The sequence below is a fragment of the Coturnix japonica genome, chromosome Z (assembly GCF_054131305.1).
Source record: "Coturnix japonica strain WE chromosome Z, WE-NBRP24, whole genome shotgun sequence".
Taxonomy (NCBI): Eukaryota; Metazoa; Chordata; class Aves; order Galliformes; family Phasianidae; genus Coturnix; species Coturnix japonica.
In genome coordinates this window covers 26281935-26301802 of record NC_140702.1, presented here as the reverse complement: position 1 = coordinate 26301802, position 19868 = coordinate 26281935, and the positions used below count along the sequence as shown (strand labels likewise).

General features: G+C 38.3%; 1 protein-coding gene across 2 annotated transcripts in view; it reads right to left on the bottom strand.

Moving 5' to 3' along the window:
- CAMK4 (calcium/calmodulin dependent protein kinase IV) overlaps window positions 1-19868 on the bottom strand; it is a 144151-nt gene that overhangs the window by 61335 nt on the left and 62948 nt on the right. Inside the window, exons 2-4 of one of the 2 annotated variants that reach the window (XM_015849459.3) lie at window positions 15864-15942; window positions 1015-1077; window positions 199-281 (exon numbers count right to left, since the gene is read on the bottom strand). In XM_015849459.3, coding sequence (XP_015704945.1) covers window positions 199-281; window positions 1015-1077; window positions 15864-15942 — 225 coding nt within the window. The remainder of the gene's footprint in view (window positions 1-198; window positions 282-1014; window positions 1078-15863; window positions 15943-19868) is intronic. The other variant, XM_085529859.1, reaches the window with a different exon arrangement.

Sequence of the window (19868 nt, the reverse complement as noted above, 5' to 3'; positions counted from 1 at the left end):
ACAAAAAAACCTGCCCAATACTTACATTTCCAAAAACATTTTTAAACCAGTTCCTGCAGATTTAGTCTCATGTGAAGAAATTGTATGTTGATGAAATAACTCCAGTATTTACTAAGACACAGATTAGGTGCGAAGCTAAAAACAGGACCATAACATCCCAGGAGGAAATACACAGAGTGATATGTAAAGACAGCTTACCTGTCGAATAGTTCTCCACCTGTGACCAATTCTAGAACAAGGCTGATATCTGTAGGGGTCTCAAATATTTCCTTCAGTTTTATCTGGTAAAAGACAATGAAAATCATAGCATTCATTCTTCATATTTTTTATTCTTGTATAGCATATCACAGTGCCAACAGCAAGACACAGACCACAGCCAGTAATGTAGAGGATGATAACAGCTGAAGTTGGTATCTCCTTTACCTTGCAGTCAAGTAAATTACTGTAAACATTCTCTCAGCCTTGTTGGGTTTGGATTTCTTTTACCTTTTTTGTTCGTTTGTCTGTTTGTTTTTGAGAAAGGGGGGAGTGGGATGGGCTAGGGAGAGTGGTTGGCTTACCTTTATCGTTTTAGCATTCCTCTGTGGTGTTTTTTTTTTTTGTTGTTGTTTTTGTTGTACTCACACCACCATAACCTCTGTGGAATATAGCAGTTTTAGGACTTGCTTTCTTTAATGGTTGTTAAGATCCCTCTGCTGATCTGCTACAGTAAGCTGAATTCCCACTGAAGATCGGCAATGCCAAATTCCTCTTATCCTTTACAGAACTCCTTTTGCACAGTTTCTCACTCAGTTCTGTGAGAATAATTTAGTAACCTCAATAATTTAATTTAAAGTATAATTCAATGGTCTTGCATAATTAATTGCTAATGAAGACATGAGGAGAAACCAAAGTTTTAACTAAGATTCCTGCAAGTCTACATAAATGAACAACAGTAGTCAACGTGGAGTTCTCAGAAAGATTATTATTATACATTTTTTTTGAAAACATGGAGTGAAACGTGACTGAACTTACAATGTTGGGATGTGAAAGGCGAAGAAGGACTCCAATTTCCGTACGAACAATTTTCTTGTCTATCTGGTTAAAAGCAGGGAGAAAAATAGGTAAATCATTGATTTCTTTGTTAAATACAAATAAGTTTATCCTAGGAAACTAAGTATGAACAGAAATTCTAGGTCTCTTGGGAGATAACAATGAGGTGAGATACATAATCCAAGTATACTGCATGGAAGAGTCTGCCTTCAACACAAGACAGATAGTGCAACAGAAAAAACAGCATCTAGCAATATGATAAAAAAAAAATCATGTAGAAGTAGACTATGGGAAAGACATATAAGTGAACTCCTAACATTTCTATTTTTATTAAATCTCTGCTCTTGTCTACCACTACTTAGTATTGTTCCATGCTTTTTCCAGGATAGCTTCCTTTTGGCACACTCTGGTCACCAGCTGTACTTACAGGTTTCTGCAGATAGAATGAGCACACCAAAGCAGAGTAACAAGCTGCTTAGACAAAAAAGCAACACAAAAGTTAAACAGCCCTGAGCCCTGGGCGGTGCATAAGGTTTGGGTTCAGCTTGCTTCAGAAAGGCCTAGTTCTTCACAGACCGTCTCTGATTAAACTATGAGAGGATTAGCTCTTCCCTTCTCAAATTGCCAGCTTTAACAATCCAGGCATGACCTGTGCACATTGTGATACATTGATCACTTCTTACCCAAGAAAGAATGCAGACCTGGGCAGTATTTCATTCAGAAAAGACAACAGCATCTCTTCCTGGACTTGAACACTTAAGCAAGCAAGAAAAAATCTTGTAAGCAAATTACGCATGCTTTCTATGTTGCTAAGGTAATCAATACACTTATGAAAAATCTGTCATGGTTGCAGACATATTGTCAAACACAAGATAAATTCTACAGTGATGAAAATAAGCATTTTTCTTCTTCTGCACTCTTCATCTAGGGGTTATGAAATGTGTGAGAATCAGCAAGATAAGTCACCAACTTTTTCCAAACTGGTGAAACAAATGACATGAAGTAGAATATTTTTGTTTCTTTTTAGCAGAGACATTCCATCAAACCTTTCTACATTTTGTTGTGGGGTTGCTGAGATTTTGTTTTGTACTTTTTTTTAACATTATACTGGAAACGAACTACGATACTACATAAACCTTTCAAAGGAGTATAAAATTACCTTTAAATTCTTAATGACAAAATCACATGCTTAATAACAGATCCCCCTTTTTTAACACCTGAAAGATGGGAAGTGCTTCTCAGTATTTTATTAACCTCAGCAACACCAAAACCAGGTATCAGTGATGCTCTGAACTACAGGGCAGGCAGCATTCGATTCTCCCTTCACACATGGAAGTCAGAAATTATGCCAGGAGAGTAGTGCTGCAGTGGTCTGGCAGTGGTATAAAAGAGCATAGAGTGAGAACCTTTGGAATCTATTTAAAGTCATTGACATTTACCTGCTTTTAGTAGCTCTTACAGGGAGCAAAATAAAAGACACCAAAAACAACTTTCAATAAATTAACAGCATAAGAGAAGCAACAGAAAACAAAAATTAAAGAGGAACAAAATGCTCCATTCCCCTCGTGCCTAATGGGAGATAAAGAGTGGTGTTTATGTCTAAAATCTTTGCTCGGATCTAATAAAATGCTGTGGCTACATATGCTGAGGAGTTCCTTCTTGGGCCCAGGATGCTTGTGGGTCAGAAAGACTCCTCACCCCTGAGCTACCCACACAGAACAAAGGCACAGTATCTTGCTCCAATTGTAGGAGGGAGAGAAGGTTCTTTAATATATATGTACCAGACAGCAAGATTAAGACACAATGAGTTAAATGATAGCTGGACCAGTTTAATACAAATTCTTGTTGCTTACAGAGATGGGAAAGGGAAGATGGGTGATAGAAAGGAGAAAAAATAAAATGAAGGTGTCTTTGTAGAAAGCAAGAGATAGTCACCACCAGGATTCCTGCTTTTTTCATAGTTCAAATGTTTATCTTCAGTAGTGATGGGTCATTGGAGTTTGTGCTGTTCAGTTGATGATTACTAACAGTAACGGTACAAACTAATTCATAAGTCCAAAGTCAGCCTTTTTTGGAATGACAACTTTTGGATCTCAGCATGAACTCCTTTGTTCCCATCTTCCAGGCCTTGTAAATTTCAGCCAGCAGATAAGAGGGAGCAGGGAGGCACCAGGTTGTTTCCCCACCTTCACAGGATAAAACAGTACCATCCCCCAGTCTCCCATACCAAGTTATGTGGTCACAGGCCAGATCTTCTGCCAGTAAACACTTCTGGTCACAACCTTTTGAAGGCAAACATCTTCAAAGAAATGCTTTCAAATGTAAAATTGTCCACAAAGTGATGTTGATTACAACACAGTGACATCCACCAATCACCTCCTAGATAAGTCTTAGGGAAAAAAATGCCTCAGAGGTTGAGCTTTGAGCAAAGGAATAAAAATAGGTTCAGGCACATGGGCAGCATCTCTGTTGATTCTGGCAGTAACACACACCTGGGATCTTTTCATGGGCTTCACACCTCAGATCAAGTGAGAAAAGTTAACAGGCATGACCACAGGCACAGCTGCTGCTTAGAATGAGCAATTCATCCACACAAAAAGAGCCCATACAAGTTGAACAATCTGCAGTTCATTTTCTCCAGATCTGAAAATGTTTGCTCATCATGAATGCCTGGCAGGAATCATGTAAGAGCCTGTCCAAATCCTAAGGATGTTTCCTTTGGCACTAATTAGGCAGTACTGGCAAATGACAAAGGCCCACTCTGAAGTTGCTGGCAATAGTAGATAAATAAAGGGGCTTGAGAGTCAGTTTCAGGTAGGGAAATCCTCTACAATCCAGTGACCCAGTTCCCAACCTGACACACATGCTTTTCTTTATGCTTCTTCAGATGGTAGTATAAAGAAAAGGTACCCAAAAATTTGAGATGCTGACTTGGAGTAGTAAGTAGATGGGTCATATATAAATGCCTAGGAGTGACATATAATTACAAGCATCCTAGAAAATGCCTGAAGGAATACATGTTACAACAGAAGTACACATGTGTAAATGATATGAATAGTTTCAGAGTAAAAACAACAGAATATGTAGCCACAACATTTGATTAAGAAGAGTCTGCTTTTTGACCAACAGCAGCAAAGCTGTAACAACCTGAATTTGGGATAAAGATGCAGTCCAAGAACCCTGGGTGCTTAACTGAAATGCCTGTCTTCCCTGTTGTCTGTGCTGTGGCTTTGCTGTGACACCTGAGATTCCCAGACGAATGGTAGCGTGTTGCATGCACTCAAACCTAAACTCTTAAGTAAGTCCAGCTTACAGACAGACAGATATTGGGCAAACAGTATTAACACAGTACTTCACACAAAGCAAAGACCCAGAGTTAGGACAGTGTCTGCCAGTGTGGGCACTTACTTTACATCAAACTTACTTACTTTACATCAAACATTTAGATTATAAATATTCCTTGATGAACTAGTATTCTCACCGTTTCCCCCCCCGCCCCCCTCCCCCCCCCCCCCCCCCCACTTTTCTAGTACTAGGTATTTATGTGTTTTTACAATTAAGTGCCTAAAAGCACTGGATCTTCAAAACTGGATCCTCAGTACTGAATGAACTAGAGCTAGGTCTGATTCTTAATGGTCTTATCCTAGGTCTCATCCTTAATCAAAGCTGGGATCCTTCCATGTTTCCATGCCCTGAGATGATGAGGTAGAGTGATACTACAAATCCCCGAGACAAGAAACTGTTGGCTCTATCTGAATTAAAACAGACACAAGATAAAATAAACTGTCACTGTAAAGAGGTTAGTTTAGCTGCTGCCTTGCAGTAAAGTACTTTATCCTGAAAACACAGGTGGCTGTCTGGCTGGTAAAGGACCCTCAGACTTAGTGGAGAGCAAAAAGCAGAGCTTATTCCTCATCCTACAAGCCTGCTGCTTGCTGTCCTTCTTCCCTAGTGCCCTGAAGACACAGAGGTGTACATCTGGCCAGCTGCGGTCACCAGGCAGAGTGCCCAAGCAAGTATCAAAACAGCAAATGCATATGGTTTTTCAGAAGCTTCACAGCACAGTCCATCTCATGGAGGCTGTTTTCACCAGCTCTGCACAGCTTCTTACTTAATATATCTTTTATTGACCCATATGAACACCTCTAACTGGGGCACATTAATGCTTTACAGAACCAACAGCTCAGGCTCTGGGCAGGTGTTTCCTTCCACTTACAAGGGGCATGCTGCAAATCATGATTAGCTTGCCCTTACACTCCGCTTCATGCATTTCTAAGAAACAGTTTTTACATCCATCTCAGTTAAAATAACTCCTCTATTCAAGCTTTACTTAATAGATAACTACTCTTCTCAACCACAGTATTATTTTAGTTTTTTTTCTTTTCATAAAAAATATACACAAATACAACCATTCACAAGCAGAGATGCACAGTCACTGGTGGTCTGAAAGTGTGTTTCCGACTGTGACAAGCATGCAAAGGGCTGCTCCATTACCAAGATTCTTTTGAAAGATTTCAAACATTAGGCATGGAGTTTTATTTTTCTACTGGAGAAAAAATTTAAAATACGAATTTCTACTCAGTTGTAGGCTTTATTTTTCAATTTCACCATGTCCTGAATAACAGGAATTACAAGATGAATCTTTTGAACAAAAAGATACTTCTTTGTTCCAATTAGGGCAGCTATTTAACACCTATTTCATGTGATCTGATTTTTTGTGTAACCTTTTTTTGAATGAAAATAAGAGTTCTTGAAATAAAGAATTCATCCTGTGTTTTAGGGGCTGTTCTTGCCAGGTCATTGCTTGACCTTCTCAGCAGCTTCTTAGAAGCTATCTCTCTGAAAGGGAGAAATGTTTGTACTTGGACTAATATTATACTTCAAAAAAAAAAAAAAAAAAGGTTCAAAATAATATTTTCTGTATTCCAAGCTTAGCAGACTATTCTGGCCCTATCCCTATTGAAGCTGAACGCAAGGTCCCAGAAGAACACATCAAACAATGCAATATGCACAGCAGTAATTGCATAGCGCTGCAGTATCTTCTATAAAGTCAGCAGGGAGTTCTCACTCTGTAGGTTGCCAACAATGTTTTTAAGCCTCCACTCATACTCTTTATGCAAGAGAATTGCATAAAGTATTTTCTGCCTTTAGGTACAGTCCACACTTTCTATTTGTATCTACAATTCTTCAATGGATGCACATTCTTCAGACTGTACGTACTTGCATGGAATTAATACTCTGCCTGGATTTGTCTTTTTAGGCTGTTTTATTAGGTGCTTAAATGTCTGCTTGTATGTATGTATGTGCTGGTTGCAAATGCAGGTCAGACGGGCTTGTGCAAGCAAATGGTATAAGCTTTTTAAGAAAGAAAAAGTAATTTCTGCATATGATAATACTGTTAACCTGTTAAATATATTTTCCATCAAAGGAGCAACACTTTTGTTGGTCAGAGAGCACAGTGGATTTGCAGACAAGCTATCAGATGGATAGAGATGGTTCATGGGACTGTACAAACTACAAACAGTAAGTTAGGTGCTTATTTATCTGATTTATAGTTCCTCCACATTACAACATAATATTTTAAGGGCAAAGCTGGCAAGAGGCAAACCATATTCCTCAAAACCACACAGACACTGGTCAAAGGAGCTTCCTGTTTAACTTGGTGGTGCCTCAAAAGGATGAATCACAAGGTTCCTGCTGCTCTTACAGCTTGCACACAGGTGATTCACAATGATGTGTTTTCTGTATAGATTCAGAATAAGCTGTATGTTCATGTGAATCACTTTGTTATTTCCTATTCTGATTAATTCATACAAAGTGGGGTTTTTTTGGTTTTTTGTTTTTGTTTTTGTTTTTGTTTTAATGTAAATATGCTTGATAAATGTTTATCCACTTACAAAAACAAATTTCAGACAACTAGGCATTCATGAACTGCTTGTTTCAGTTATTCACTATTTATATTGTGTCACTGCCATGGCTGTTGCTCCAAAAGCTGCGTAGAGGAAAACTCTTAAAACAGAAGAACAATATGTCAGCCTAAGGTTAAGTGCATTTTTTTCCTGAGTTCAAAATAGTCACACTTAAAGGATTATTTAGAAAATTGAACTTGCCATTTTCATGCCCATTCTTCCAGTTTCACTTATACAGCTACAAAAACAGTTAAAATCTATTAACCTGTTATAATCTAAATGATGCAATCATTATTAGACATCTGGCACTTAGACTTCATGCTATCACCACATCTCCAAATAAATAAACTGTATCACCATGTAATCATAGAATGACAGAATCACAGAATGGCCTGTTTTGAAAAGGACCATGATGATAATTTAGTTTCAACCCCCCTGATGTGTGCAAGGTCACCAACCACCAGACCAGGCTGTCCAGAGCCACATCCAGCCTGGCCTTGAATGCCTCCAGGGATGGGGCATCCACAACCTCTCTGGTTAAGCTCTTCCAGCATGTCACCACCCTTTGAGTGAGAAACTTCCTCCTATTGTCTAGCCTAAATCTCTCCTGCCTTAGTTTAAAACCATTCCCCGTTGTCCTATCACTATCAACCCACACAAACTGTCATAACCCCTCCTGTTCATACACTCCAAGTATTGGAAGGCCACAATGAGGTCTCACCAAAGTCTTCTTTTCTCCAAGCTAAACAAGCCCAGTTCTCTCAGCCTTTCTTCACAGGAGAGGTCCACTTCTCTATCCTGCCCAGGTCCCTTTGGATGGCTTCCCTTCCCTCCAGTGTATCAACTGCACCACTCTACTTGGTGTAGTCAATCATACCCTCTTGGAAACTGAAAGCTGCTAGGTGATACAATATTTCCTACCATCCACCATACAATTTTATCTCAGAACTATTCTAAATTTTGACAAGTCTTCAGCTGCATGAGAAAAACTAAGAACAAATATACTGTTCTTACTTACATCACTAGCAAAGTTTGATGCCAACAGCAATTCAAGAAATTGCACAGAAATATTAAGCTACTGTTCAAATCATTCCCTGCATTAACTCACACTTACAGATCCATCTCAGCTTTCACTGCTACTTAATGAAGATTTGACACTTCGTAAATCGTCAACACCGATACTAACTTATTCCATGTGATGAAATACATACTCAGCCACTCAATTCTGTAAGGTCTGGCTGGGAGTCTGCTGATCAAATCAGAATACTGTCTTTATCAAACATCAGACAGGAATAAATCTTGACAACTTCAGGTATGGATGCCTGTAATATCTGAAAAATTACCCAGAATCTTTGGACCTGTGCCTGGACTGATGTTGAAAGTCTTATAAGCTCCAGACACCAACAATGAGGGGTCCTGAAGGCATTTCAGTGTTTGACAGTAGATAGAACCTGTAACTTTACAACTAGAGAAACCAAATAAATTAGCCCATGTCCCCAGAACTTCTTATAATTTATAGGTTGCAATCTTTATAATCTGGGTAATATAGAAAGCCAGTGGATCCTCACAGAAAATTTAAAAAAAAAAAAGAAAGAAAGAAAGAAAAAAAAAAAAAAGAAAAAATCCCACACAGAAACTTTGTAGGGAGAATGAAAAATGTTTGATACAATTGTGAGAGGACCCCAAGAAGCAAGCAGATACAGCAAGATGATTATGACGAGTAGATAGGCATATGTAAGTATGGCCCTATAGCTAACTTAAAGAGCTCTTTCATAGATTAGAAACTTTGAACTGAGATTCTTCTTAGTGTTAACTATCAATGAGTATCAGAATATGCAGGGATGTTTCTGTCTCTAAGTCTCTTCAGTCCCTAAAGAGGATGTCTCAGCTACATTAATGCCTCCTCTACCAGCATCTACTGGCCATGCAGGAAAAAAGAGAAGCAACCAAGCAGAATGTGAGCACTGAGTGACTGCTCTGTCCAACAAATCAGACAGAAGATCAGTTTAGACTAAATTGTAACCTGTGAATTCTGTGCAAAAGAGCCACAGGTTGCCTCACGTATTTCATCCTGAGTACCTTGATGCTTTGTACAATTTAGAACTAAGTGGAGGAGATGCTGAAAGGAAGCTGTTGTATACTATTTGAGCTTGAACTAGAACCTGCTACCTTTGCCAAAGTTATTTAAAGTCCCCATTACAATTAGTATAGTCTAGGTATGTTCTCATAAGCTCTGGGAAGAGTGTGTGCAACACTCAGAAGTCTCTCTTTGAACACATTTCATATAAAAGCTATATGGAAGAAAGAAGACCTGTTTTATAATACCACTTGCAAGACAAACAGGGCATTCATAAACACATTTCTGCATTGACAACATAACATCAACAAATAAAATCAAGAACTGGGAAGAACAAGGAACTTTCTATCAACTACCTGTAAAGTTGTGCTTTCTTCTGTACTGAGTCAATGAACATTGTGTTGTTTCTGCATCCAAGCAACTTTTTAACAGGAAAGATAGAACACTGGTAGAAAAGATTACAGCTGATAAAGGCATTCTTCTGACATAGTTAGATCTCTCATATAGTGAAGGACACAAAATTAACTCCCAATCCTATATGTGTGGTACATTAGGGAACTGCAATACGTTAAGAGCACTGGCATCATCATCCTCTAAATTCGCGTTCTGCCTTGAAAGAACCAACCTAGAGATCTAAAAGGCTTTGAATCCTGGTCTCAACAGAGTGCTCCCTTCACCAATGAGTTCTAGAAAAAAATGAAACATAACACTCAAGCCTCTCTCTTTAGAGCTTTTCATTCTGTTAGCTACCATAAGGCAACTAAAGTAACGGGTAAGCAGAGTTACCTAAAGCCTTGCAAGTGCCTACCTTATCTCCACAGATCCTACCTGTGAAGAAAAGTATGCTGCAGGTTGTTAGTGCTTCTTTATGTGCTGTTGTTACTTGTCTGAATGCAAACTCATTCCACATAGGGCTGCTAGCCTCAGTGCCTTATGTTACTCTCCATCCACAAAACATGAAAGAGCTACTCTTACAGCTATGATGCAGCCAGAACTCAATAATGACCCCGCGAGAATAACTAAAATAAGCTGTAATGGTAACTTGTATCATTTTCCTAGATTTCTACTAAATACAATTTAACTTCTCATCTGCAGGAATTAGGATTCACAACTGCAGAAATTAGGATCTTGTCCTCAAATACTACAAAGCCATGCCACAGAGAACTTCTTATTGTGTCTTCTTTTAACTTTACTTTCAGATCCCGTTCATAATGTATTTACTACTAAATTTAGTAACCTAGAACTAATTATCATGCTATTTGTTCTCATAGCTTTGTTGTTTTATTAGGGTGCAAACAGCCAAAACCAATATAAATGTTATGTACCCTTGCAACAAAATCTAAATTCCTGAGACTATTGCTTAGAAACCCACAGAAATTGGATCTTTGCAATTCTAAAATATACTTCAAATAAAAAAGACTGTAAATCAAAGTGCCAACAACAGTACTAAAATAATAATTAAAAACAGTATGATTGTAAATTGTTATTAATTATGGGATTACTTCCTGAAGGTTTCAAAAATACTAAGGTTTCAAAAATACATGACCAGTTGAAGTTTCCAGCATTGTCTCATTCAACATAACCAGAGTTGAGTGGAATAGCTTATTGGAAACAAATAGTAGTATTTGATGGCTGCTTTAAAAGAAAGGGAGGGGGGGAGTATTATTATTATTACTATTATTATTATTATGTTACATTTATGAGAAAATGTTTTATTAGCTTTTTTCAACAGGTATTCAACCTTTTAATTATCATGACTTCTTCTAAAGGAAATCCTTCCAAGTGATTCACCCATCAACAATAGCCCCTCAGACATCAAATATCATAATGTTCGCCTTAGAAACTGTACTAAATTTCAGACCCAGTCTTCATAGGTGCTCTGACCTGATAGTGTATCTCATGACGATGAGACAGTGATTCTGACTTCACAGTTTTTCCAAAGCAGCTTCTGTCACCTGAGCCTACAGGTCTTGTTTCTTAGACAGCAGCTGTGCTAAGTGCCACATCTGCTTTTCAATTCCTCCCTGCCTGTGGCCTGTCTTCCTCTTATAGGTCATAAGACAAAAGTAGACCATTTCAGAGTTTATTTTATCCTATCTTGAAATATCCTTGTGTAATCAGTTTGCTAAGGAAGTCCATTATGATTATGGAGTTCCTGGTAAAGGAAATCACCTCCTGTAGGCCTCAACTAGATTTCTGTCTCCAAGGGCCTACAAAGAATTCAGCTTGAGACAAGAGGAATAAAGCCAGGAGTACAGTTTTACATCATAAATTCATCCTATCATACTTCAACAACCAAACTACTTGCACTGAAAGCTTCTCATCTTTGGCCTTTTCATACATGAAAGCAGATTTCACTTAATTCTTTGCCCAACAACACAGAACGAGAAAACTGAGTCCATCTTGTCCAAAATAAGTAACTGCCACACCTGTGATGACAGCATCACTGCATACACCTACAATGCAAGTAGGAAAGACTTTCAGAGATTCCCCGGGGATCATTAGTCCATGCCAAAGCCCTGTCTTCCCTGAGGAGCACCTCCCCAACTTCTTTTACAGGCTGTAAATAATGATGGGTAGTGAGTCAGATGGTGGATGCCAGATTCCCATTATGCATATGGGAAAACAGATACAAACAGTAGGAAGTTATGGCTTACTGTCTTATTTCTATATTCATAATAATTTTAACTGAAATATTTTATTCAGCTTTCAGAAGAAACATCACAGTATGAACCGTGCATTAATAAAATGACATGAATGACTAAAAACAAGTTTACCAGGGCAAAGTGATCTATGTATACAATAGCTAACACTACAGATTGGCTAGTATATAAGAAAATATTTTTCAGTAACTATCAAACAATCTGTCATATATGTATGTGAATGAACGAATAACAGAAGAGTGTGCGTTGTCTGACAGGAAAACACCTTTCTAATGGTTAGTATTGATATGCAGTCAATTTTTATTTATTTATTTATTTATTTATTTTTTGTAGAGTTAAATAATACTACTATTTTTCCTTTTTCAAAAAAAAAAAAAAAAAAAAAAGGAAAAATGTAGAATATTACACATCAATACTTTTTAAAATTCACTACTGTGTACACATCTATGTCACTTGCTTTCTCATTCAATTGGAAAGTTTCAATGAAAATGGCACTACTCCAGGATAACAGACTCAACTTTTGCACAGGCCTCATGACTACCAATTATTATCACCAGTTCCCTGCAACTCAGAATAAAAAGGCCCAAACCTTTATATTCTTTGTACAACTGAGAGCGTATGGTGTTTATTATACATATACATATCACAGTACACTTGAATTTTGCCCTTGCTATCCAACCTTATTTATCCAGGCAGAAAGGTTGCTACCTTCCCATTTATTCATCCTCCTCTATGCTCCACAGACCAAGCATTCATTGCTCTCAAATTGTCTTATTTATTAGTATAATTAGATTAATCCCAGTACAAGTATTGCCAGCATGTGTAGCCTAAAAACTTTTGCTTTTTTCTGACCTGAAGTATTAAGAATAACGTTCCTTCATAAAAATGATGTTAAGTACCAAAGAAATATTACTTCTGCACTTGGATGCCTCATTACTGAGGCACAGAGGCTCTTACATTTCATAATACTTAATTGCTCTTATGGGAAAATATGTATCAACTAAAACCTAGCAGTATTAACTAAGCTGTCTTACAAAGCATTACTGTGAAGAAAAATAAATAAACATTGCCTCCATGCTATGGATGGCAAAGCAGAAAAAAAAAAAAAAAAAAAAAAAGGGCAGATTACTTGGCCAAGAGCACAGGCTGAACTGGGAGCAGAGGAGCAACAATTTCAGACAATCTGACTCAGAATCTTACTCTGCTTTGTCAGAGCATGCAGCTTTACTGCAGTGACAACTCCCACATTACTTCAGTTAGAACTTGGTACCTTTAAAAGATAATCAGGCCCTCAGTGTCTCAACTTGGAAGCCACAAAAGAGTGGCCACCTATTTTTTCCAGTGGTGATACTCTCTACTATTTTTTAAGCAATTTGTCTGGACTCTGCAAGAAAGTTATGGCTAAGGCGGACCTTATTTCTTACATCACAGAATCATGATGGTATTTACCTGATCTAACAATGAGACAGCCTTCCTGCTGGCCTCAGTTCATAGGTTCGTTCATCCAGATAATGAAGAAACACTAATTGCAGAAGTTTCTAAGAATTTACATCCTTCCACAAGTCTACATTCTGATAATCGGCTGGTATTTCTATTTCAAACTTCTATTTGCTTTTAAAATGAAATGAAAAGCAAAAAGAAAATTTTATTACTTGAATAAAAAGAACATTGTCAGGTGCTTTACCTTTCTTACAGTCTGCTTCCAGCACACAACTTTAATGCAAAAGGATCTTTTGTTTCTTATCTGAGCCACTCTCATGAGAAAAGAAACATTAATTTCTGAAGAACTTGTAACAAGCAATACACCACTTGCTGATAACCCCAGAGCAAGCTGGATCTGTTGCCTCCTGATCCCATTCTGTTCTCTTGGACACTCTTTCTCACCAGGTTACTCTTTCTCTGTGCTGTGCAGTTTTTAAGATGAGGCAGTTCAAATGGAAATAATTGAGAATTGGCTCCTTTGATGCATTCCTGTCTTCTAATCTCTTGCACTCTTCAGAGTTCCCTTAAACATATTTAAGAAAGAAAATCAAAGAAAGGTGACTATGTATCAAAAGCAGTCACAGGATCTTCCTCTCCCTCCCTTCATTTCCTGGCTATTGAACTGCCATCTGTTTGTTTTGTTGGTTTGGATTTGTTGGGGTTTTTTTTTGTTTGTTTTTGTTTGTTTGTTTTTTATAATTGTTTAAATAAAGCCAGCCAGAAACTTAAGCCAATCAACATTTCAGTGTATTGCTTGGCCCACACTGTTGTTTTTACTGAGATAGATAGGCTCTGAGCAAATATCACGCCTCCTGCTGTGGAAATACTAACAGTTAGTCCTGTCTCTGTGGTAATAATTATGTGTCCAATTTGGACGGTCTCTACAGTAGCTCATGGCACACAGACACAAACCACAACATATTGTCACAGTATCTCCTTTAATGTTCTGAATTTTACAAATAAGCCCAGTCACACAGTAATATCACTTGTTCTAATGGCACAATAAAGCTTCCCAAAGTATATGATTACACCAGAACAGCTCAGCTACATGAGTTGCTTAAGCATGCTGCTGATACACTGAAGGCTGCAGTAAGCAAAGCTATTGCTGCTCTGCAATACATAACCATATGCTTATGTTCTTCTTGCTTGCCACCTTTCCCTAACCATTATCATTTTAAAAACAAAATCTTTGTTACAATAAGTCTGCCAAAAATCAGAACCAAATACTTGATGGATGCATTAGCAATGTGATCATCAAGAATGTGAATCTCTACAGACACCAAAAAAGGGGCAAATAAACAACTTGAAGACACATCTTTCTTCAAAATGCACTGTAGAACATGAATTGTAAGAAAGTATATTCTTGAAATGTGACAGGAATCATAGGCATAGAAAACTGATTAAAGCTTACAAATACGTCTCTCTGCATTTTGATTAATAGAGGAGGCTCCAGCAATGCAAGGACTGTTTCTACAATGCACCAGATGTAAATTCAAGTGCAGCAAGCAAAACTAATTTTTTTTTTGACAGCTTAAACTTTGGCTTACTTTCAGAGATGACAAATTAATACCAATATTTTACTCATGTGGAACCTGCTTGTTAAATGTTGCACAGAGACCAGCAGTTTATTCAGCATTTAGACATGCTTACATCTACCCATCCCTCATTATGTTGCTACACTCTAACACTTCTGGGCTAATAAATGTTTTAAAACCAGAATAAGTTAAACCCAAACCACTCACAAATAAAAATCATACCCATATCACACAGTTTGTTTCCTTCCCCTCAAATTTATCTTCCCTTCTTAGAAACATTAACTGCTCTTCTTTATCTTCCATTTGCCCAGGATGCTGTGGATGCCTCGCCCCTGCGGACATTCAGGGCCAGGCTGGATGTGGCTCTGGGCAGCCTGGTCTGGCAGTTGGCAACCCTGCGCATAGCAGGGGGGTTGAAACTAGATGATCATTGTGGTCCTTTTCAACCCAGGTCATTCTGTGACTCTATGATTCTATGATTTCTTTTGTGCTATTTCTCAGTCCATTACTAAACCTTCCTCCTTAATCTCTCCACCATCTATTTTGTAGCACACAAAAACAGACATGGTAGACATGTGATATATATGGATTTCTAAAAATAAGTAATTTTTCATCTGGCCCTCTTGCAATTCTGTAGGGGTAAAAGCCTCCACGAAATATTTAATCTTACTTATGTGAATGTGAATCAGTGTTTTAATCTGTTACTGAAAAAAATGAATTATAAAATTATATTTATATTTTGAGCAAGTCAATATACTAAAGCAATGCATAATCAAAGAAAAATCTGAATGAAATAGAACCCATTTCTTTTACATAGTGGAAGAAATTTTTGCCTAAAATACTTTCCCCAAATCCAGGTCCATACAGACAATACCAGATGAGGACAGAAGCAACATCTGTGGGGACAAGAGATTCACAACAGAATACTGGTACCTCTAAAAGCTATTTTGACTATGAAGAACAGAAGAACCCCAGATAGAAAAATAAAAAGGTTAATGAGGTCCTTAATCTAGTCCATTCCCTCCCACTAAGAAACCACATCCAAAGGAAAGAAAAACAGAAAGCCCCAAACATATCCCAAAGTAAAAAAGAAAAACAAACAACTAAACGACGACGACGACAACAAAAAAACTGTAAAAACAAAAACAAAACAAAAAACACTTACTGTCTTCTTCAACTTTTTGATGGCGTATTGTTTCTGGGTCCCTTTCTGCCTGCATCTGTAGACAATGGATGTAGCCCCACTAAATAAAAATAAAAATAAAAATAAAAAATAATAATAAAAAAAAGGAAGAATAGTTGTACATACATCTCGTTGAATATGTCAATAAACCGATTTCCCTAGCTAGCATTTTCTACTTTTCCCATAGTTGTCAAAAATACCTCATTTTTTTCCCCACACATAGAACCAAAAAAGCCCAGTGAAACATGCTCTCTATGAAACCAGTTAAGTTCAGTTATTATTCAGGCAATAGAACTGCAAATGCACAAGGTGCCTCTCTGTTACATCTACAGCTCTGAGCACACACTGAACACCACTGTGGGCAGTATGGAACATAAGCTTGCCCTGGATCCATGAGACCCTACCTTGTTATGTTAAGGCCGTTTGCAACAATTAGTTAAGGCAGCTTTTTGGTTTTTTATTGTTGTTCTTTATTTGTTTTGCCAACCACTACTGGCAGCAACGGCAGTGGAAACAGAAAAGAGGTAAAAAGTATTGGCAGGTACTTCCTGCCCAGCTGTCCAAATAGCCAAATATGACACCAGATGAAGTACACAGCACTCTGTTGAATTCAGTAGAAACTGAAGTGGTTTGTTCAAAGCAAAACCAAACAAGTTAGGTGTAGAGCTTCATACCCTTTTCAACAGCCACCACAAGCTAAATAAGAGCATTCATAATACAAAGTTATGGCACTGACATCTGGAGGATGTTGATCACAGTGGGAAGTTGGGCTACATTCTCCAGAGATCCGGATCAGGGTGGTCTCAGCAGCTTCATTTGTTACTTACAAAGTGCCACCTTTGTACTCTATGAACTAGCTAAACAGAAGAAAAACCTCTGGCTAAACCATGTTGGTTATAAATGATTCGGACTATTCTGTAACATTTGTGTTTGGACACTTCCGAACAACTCAGTGTCAGCCAGTGGATGCACTGAAGCACTACATCTCAGCACAGTATTTAAGGCTCACTGAGACCCAGCAATAGCACCGTATGTGCCAAAGCAATGAAATCTGTCACCAGATGTATCATGCTTTTTAAGATCCAGCAGTTAATTCCAAAAAGCTGAAGATTTTTAAGCTAGAGGGGACTGGCTCCATCATACATGACTTCCTGAGTAACACCCTGTGGAAACTCATACAAAGGAAGGATGCCATACACACCATGCAGCTGTACTGCACATAGAATCCCAGAATCCCAGAATGGCTTGGGTTGGAAGGGACCTCAAGGGTCATGAAGTTCCAACCCCCCCCCCCACTGCTGGCAGGGCTGCCGATCTCCATATCTAATACTAGACCAGTCTAAATCTAGTTGGCCCCATCCAACCTAGCCTTGAACACTTCCAGGGTTGGGGCATCCACAACCTTTCAGGACAGCCTGTTCAAATTTAAAACAGCTGAATCAGCAGGGGTGTGTACTGGGTTTATGTGGCACAGTTTTGGCTGTAGGAGAGCAATGTGAGCAGGACCAGAAGCACTGGATGCTCTGACAGGGATCCACTGCTGGGCAAATCTAAGCCATAGGCAATACTGAGTGTCCTCTGAGAAAGCTGATTTAAGAGAGGAAAAAACTGCATGATAGCAGCCAGGAGAGAGGTGTGAGAAATATGAGAATAACAGCTTTGCAGCCCCAAGGTCAGTGCAGGAGGAGGGCAGGGAGCTTCCTGCTGGACCTCATTGACCCTTTTTCTGAATCAGCACATATAGCTTTTCAGAGACAGTATGACTTGGAGGATCACTAGTATCATCAGGGTAATTCAAGACTTCATCACAAAAAGCAGTGGGAAGCTTCACTGACAAAAGATCTGTGCAACTGAAAAGCTCAGAGAGATAGTAACTGGAGTAATCTTTTGCCCTCATCTTGAGCTGTTCAGCATCAGACCACGACTGCAAACAGTAACACCCTCAAAAGCTGGAATGTAATTTATATCAATGAAACATTTCATGAGCATTTTCTGTCAAGAAAAAAAAAATGTAGAAAGCAAAAATTCTCCTGGCAACATGCACATTACTTTCTGCAAGCATTCTCCACTACATCTGAATAATACATTTTAACAGTACTACGGAAGAGTGACAACCTGTATTCAATGGCTTAGGCACTTGTATGACAAGCAGCAGGTACCACAGCTAGGGAACATTTAATCCTATGGCATGAGTAGTCTCATCAGAAGAAACTGAAAGGACACTAAGCCCAATTAGAGATGCACATAGTAGAATGTGATTGACAACCATTTCCATCTCAGAGTAGAAACACGAAATTAAGTTCACCGTACTCCAGATGAGACTAACCATAGGAGTACTCACTATATGGTGTTGATATATTTCAAATTAATCCTACCAATTCTTCTTTCTTCATAGTTGGTGAACATATACATACATGCATATATGTACATATCCAGTCTGTGAAACAGGTGAGGAGAATTTGCACGTAAAAGCAAGAAATGATAAAGTAGATGTAGAACCAGGCTTGGACCCAGGGTGGAAGTTGGTAGAGAGAAAATCCAAAGCAAGAAAACACTCAGAATTTGAGCTGGGTGAGATAACACACTTTCTTCCCCTGCTCAAGATAAAGCCCCTCTACCTCTGAAACAAGAGTCCCAAATTGAACTAGTTGCAAATTTATTTGGTCACAGCTAGTTAGAAAAGGCAAGTTCCTATAGCAGCAATCTTTATAATAAAAGAAACAGCACTGACAGTATTTCCACTAGACACAGAAAAAATGGATTTTACTTTTTTTTTTTAAAAATAGGTCAGAACTGCCATACTGTGCCATCCTGGCTAATATTCTGCATTTTGAATCAATTCAGTACAAATACACTCCTTTATGTAATCTCCTGTAAATTTCATTTGGATTAAATTCCTTAAGTTCTGAATTGATTTTTTAAAAATAAATTAGTTTGTGCTTCATGCAGTCAAAGAACGATTACACGATCTAGTTTGTTCAATTAAATTATGTGACAGAGCAAACATTCTGTGACTATGGAGCCACAGAAAACACTGCTGCCAGTACTGAAGTAATACTAAATTCATATCAGTTCCCATAGAGAATACTGAATTTTTATGTATCCCACAGAGGTATGAAGCTAAAAGATATGATTTTTTTTCTTATATATACACAATAGGAGGACCAAATGATCAATGAAATTATTGTTCCATAAGTTTAAAAAAAAAAACAAACAACAACTCTGTTCAAAAATAAAAATAAAGATTGCTCAGAATTTAAAAAAAAAAAAAAAAAAAAAAAAAAGCCATAGAAAACTGACAGTTTATCAAATGTCTTGGGAGTCTGGCAGGGTCCCTGCTGACTAGAAACTAGCCACTTTGCTGATAATGTTTAGCTGGGAAGCGTTTTAAACTCCACAGAATGATAAGAGGCCTCCAAAAGAGATCCAGACAAGTTGAAGCACAGGGCAATTAGAAACAGCAGGAAGTTCAGCAAAGGTAAATGCTGGGTGCTGCATATGGGATAGAGCAATGTCAGACAAAGGTGAACACATGAGACAAGCAGCTGGAGTGCAGCTCAGCAGGAAGGGACCTCAGGGTGCTGCTAACCACGGCTAAGCATAAGCAGCAGTGTGCCCTAGCAGCCAGACAGAAATACCACACTAAACACACCACAGCCAGCAAAACAAACAAGGAGATTCTCCCACTTTTAGTGACCATGCCTTATAAGGAGCAGATGAGAGGGCTACAATTATTTAGTCTGGAGAAGAGAAGGCTTAGGGGAGACCTTACTGTTCTCTACAACTACCTGAAATGAGGTGGTAATGAGTTGGGGGTCACCCTCTTCTCCCAGTTAACAGTGATAAGATGAGAAGTAATGGTGTCAAGTTGCACCAGGTGAGATTCAGGTTAGATACTAGTAAAAAAAACAGTCTCTGAAAGGTGGAATGCATTGGAACCTGCTGTCCAGGGAGGCTGGAACATGCTACTCTGCACCCCTGGAAGTT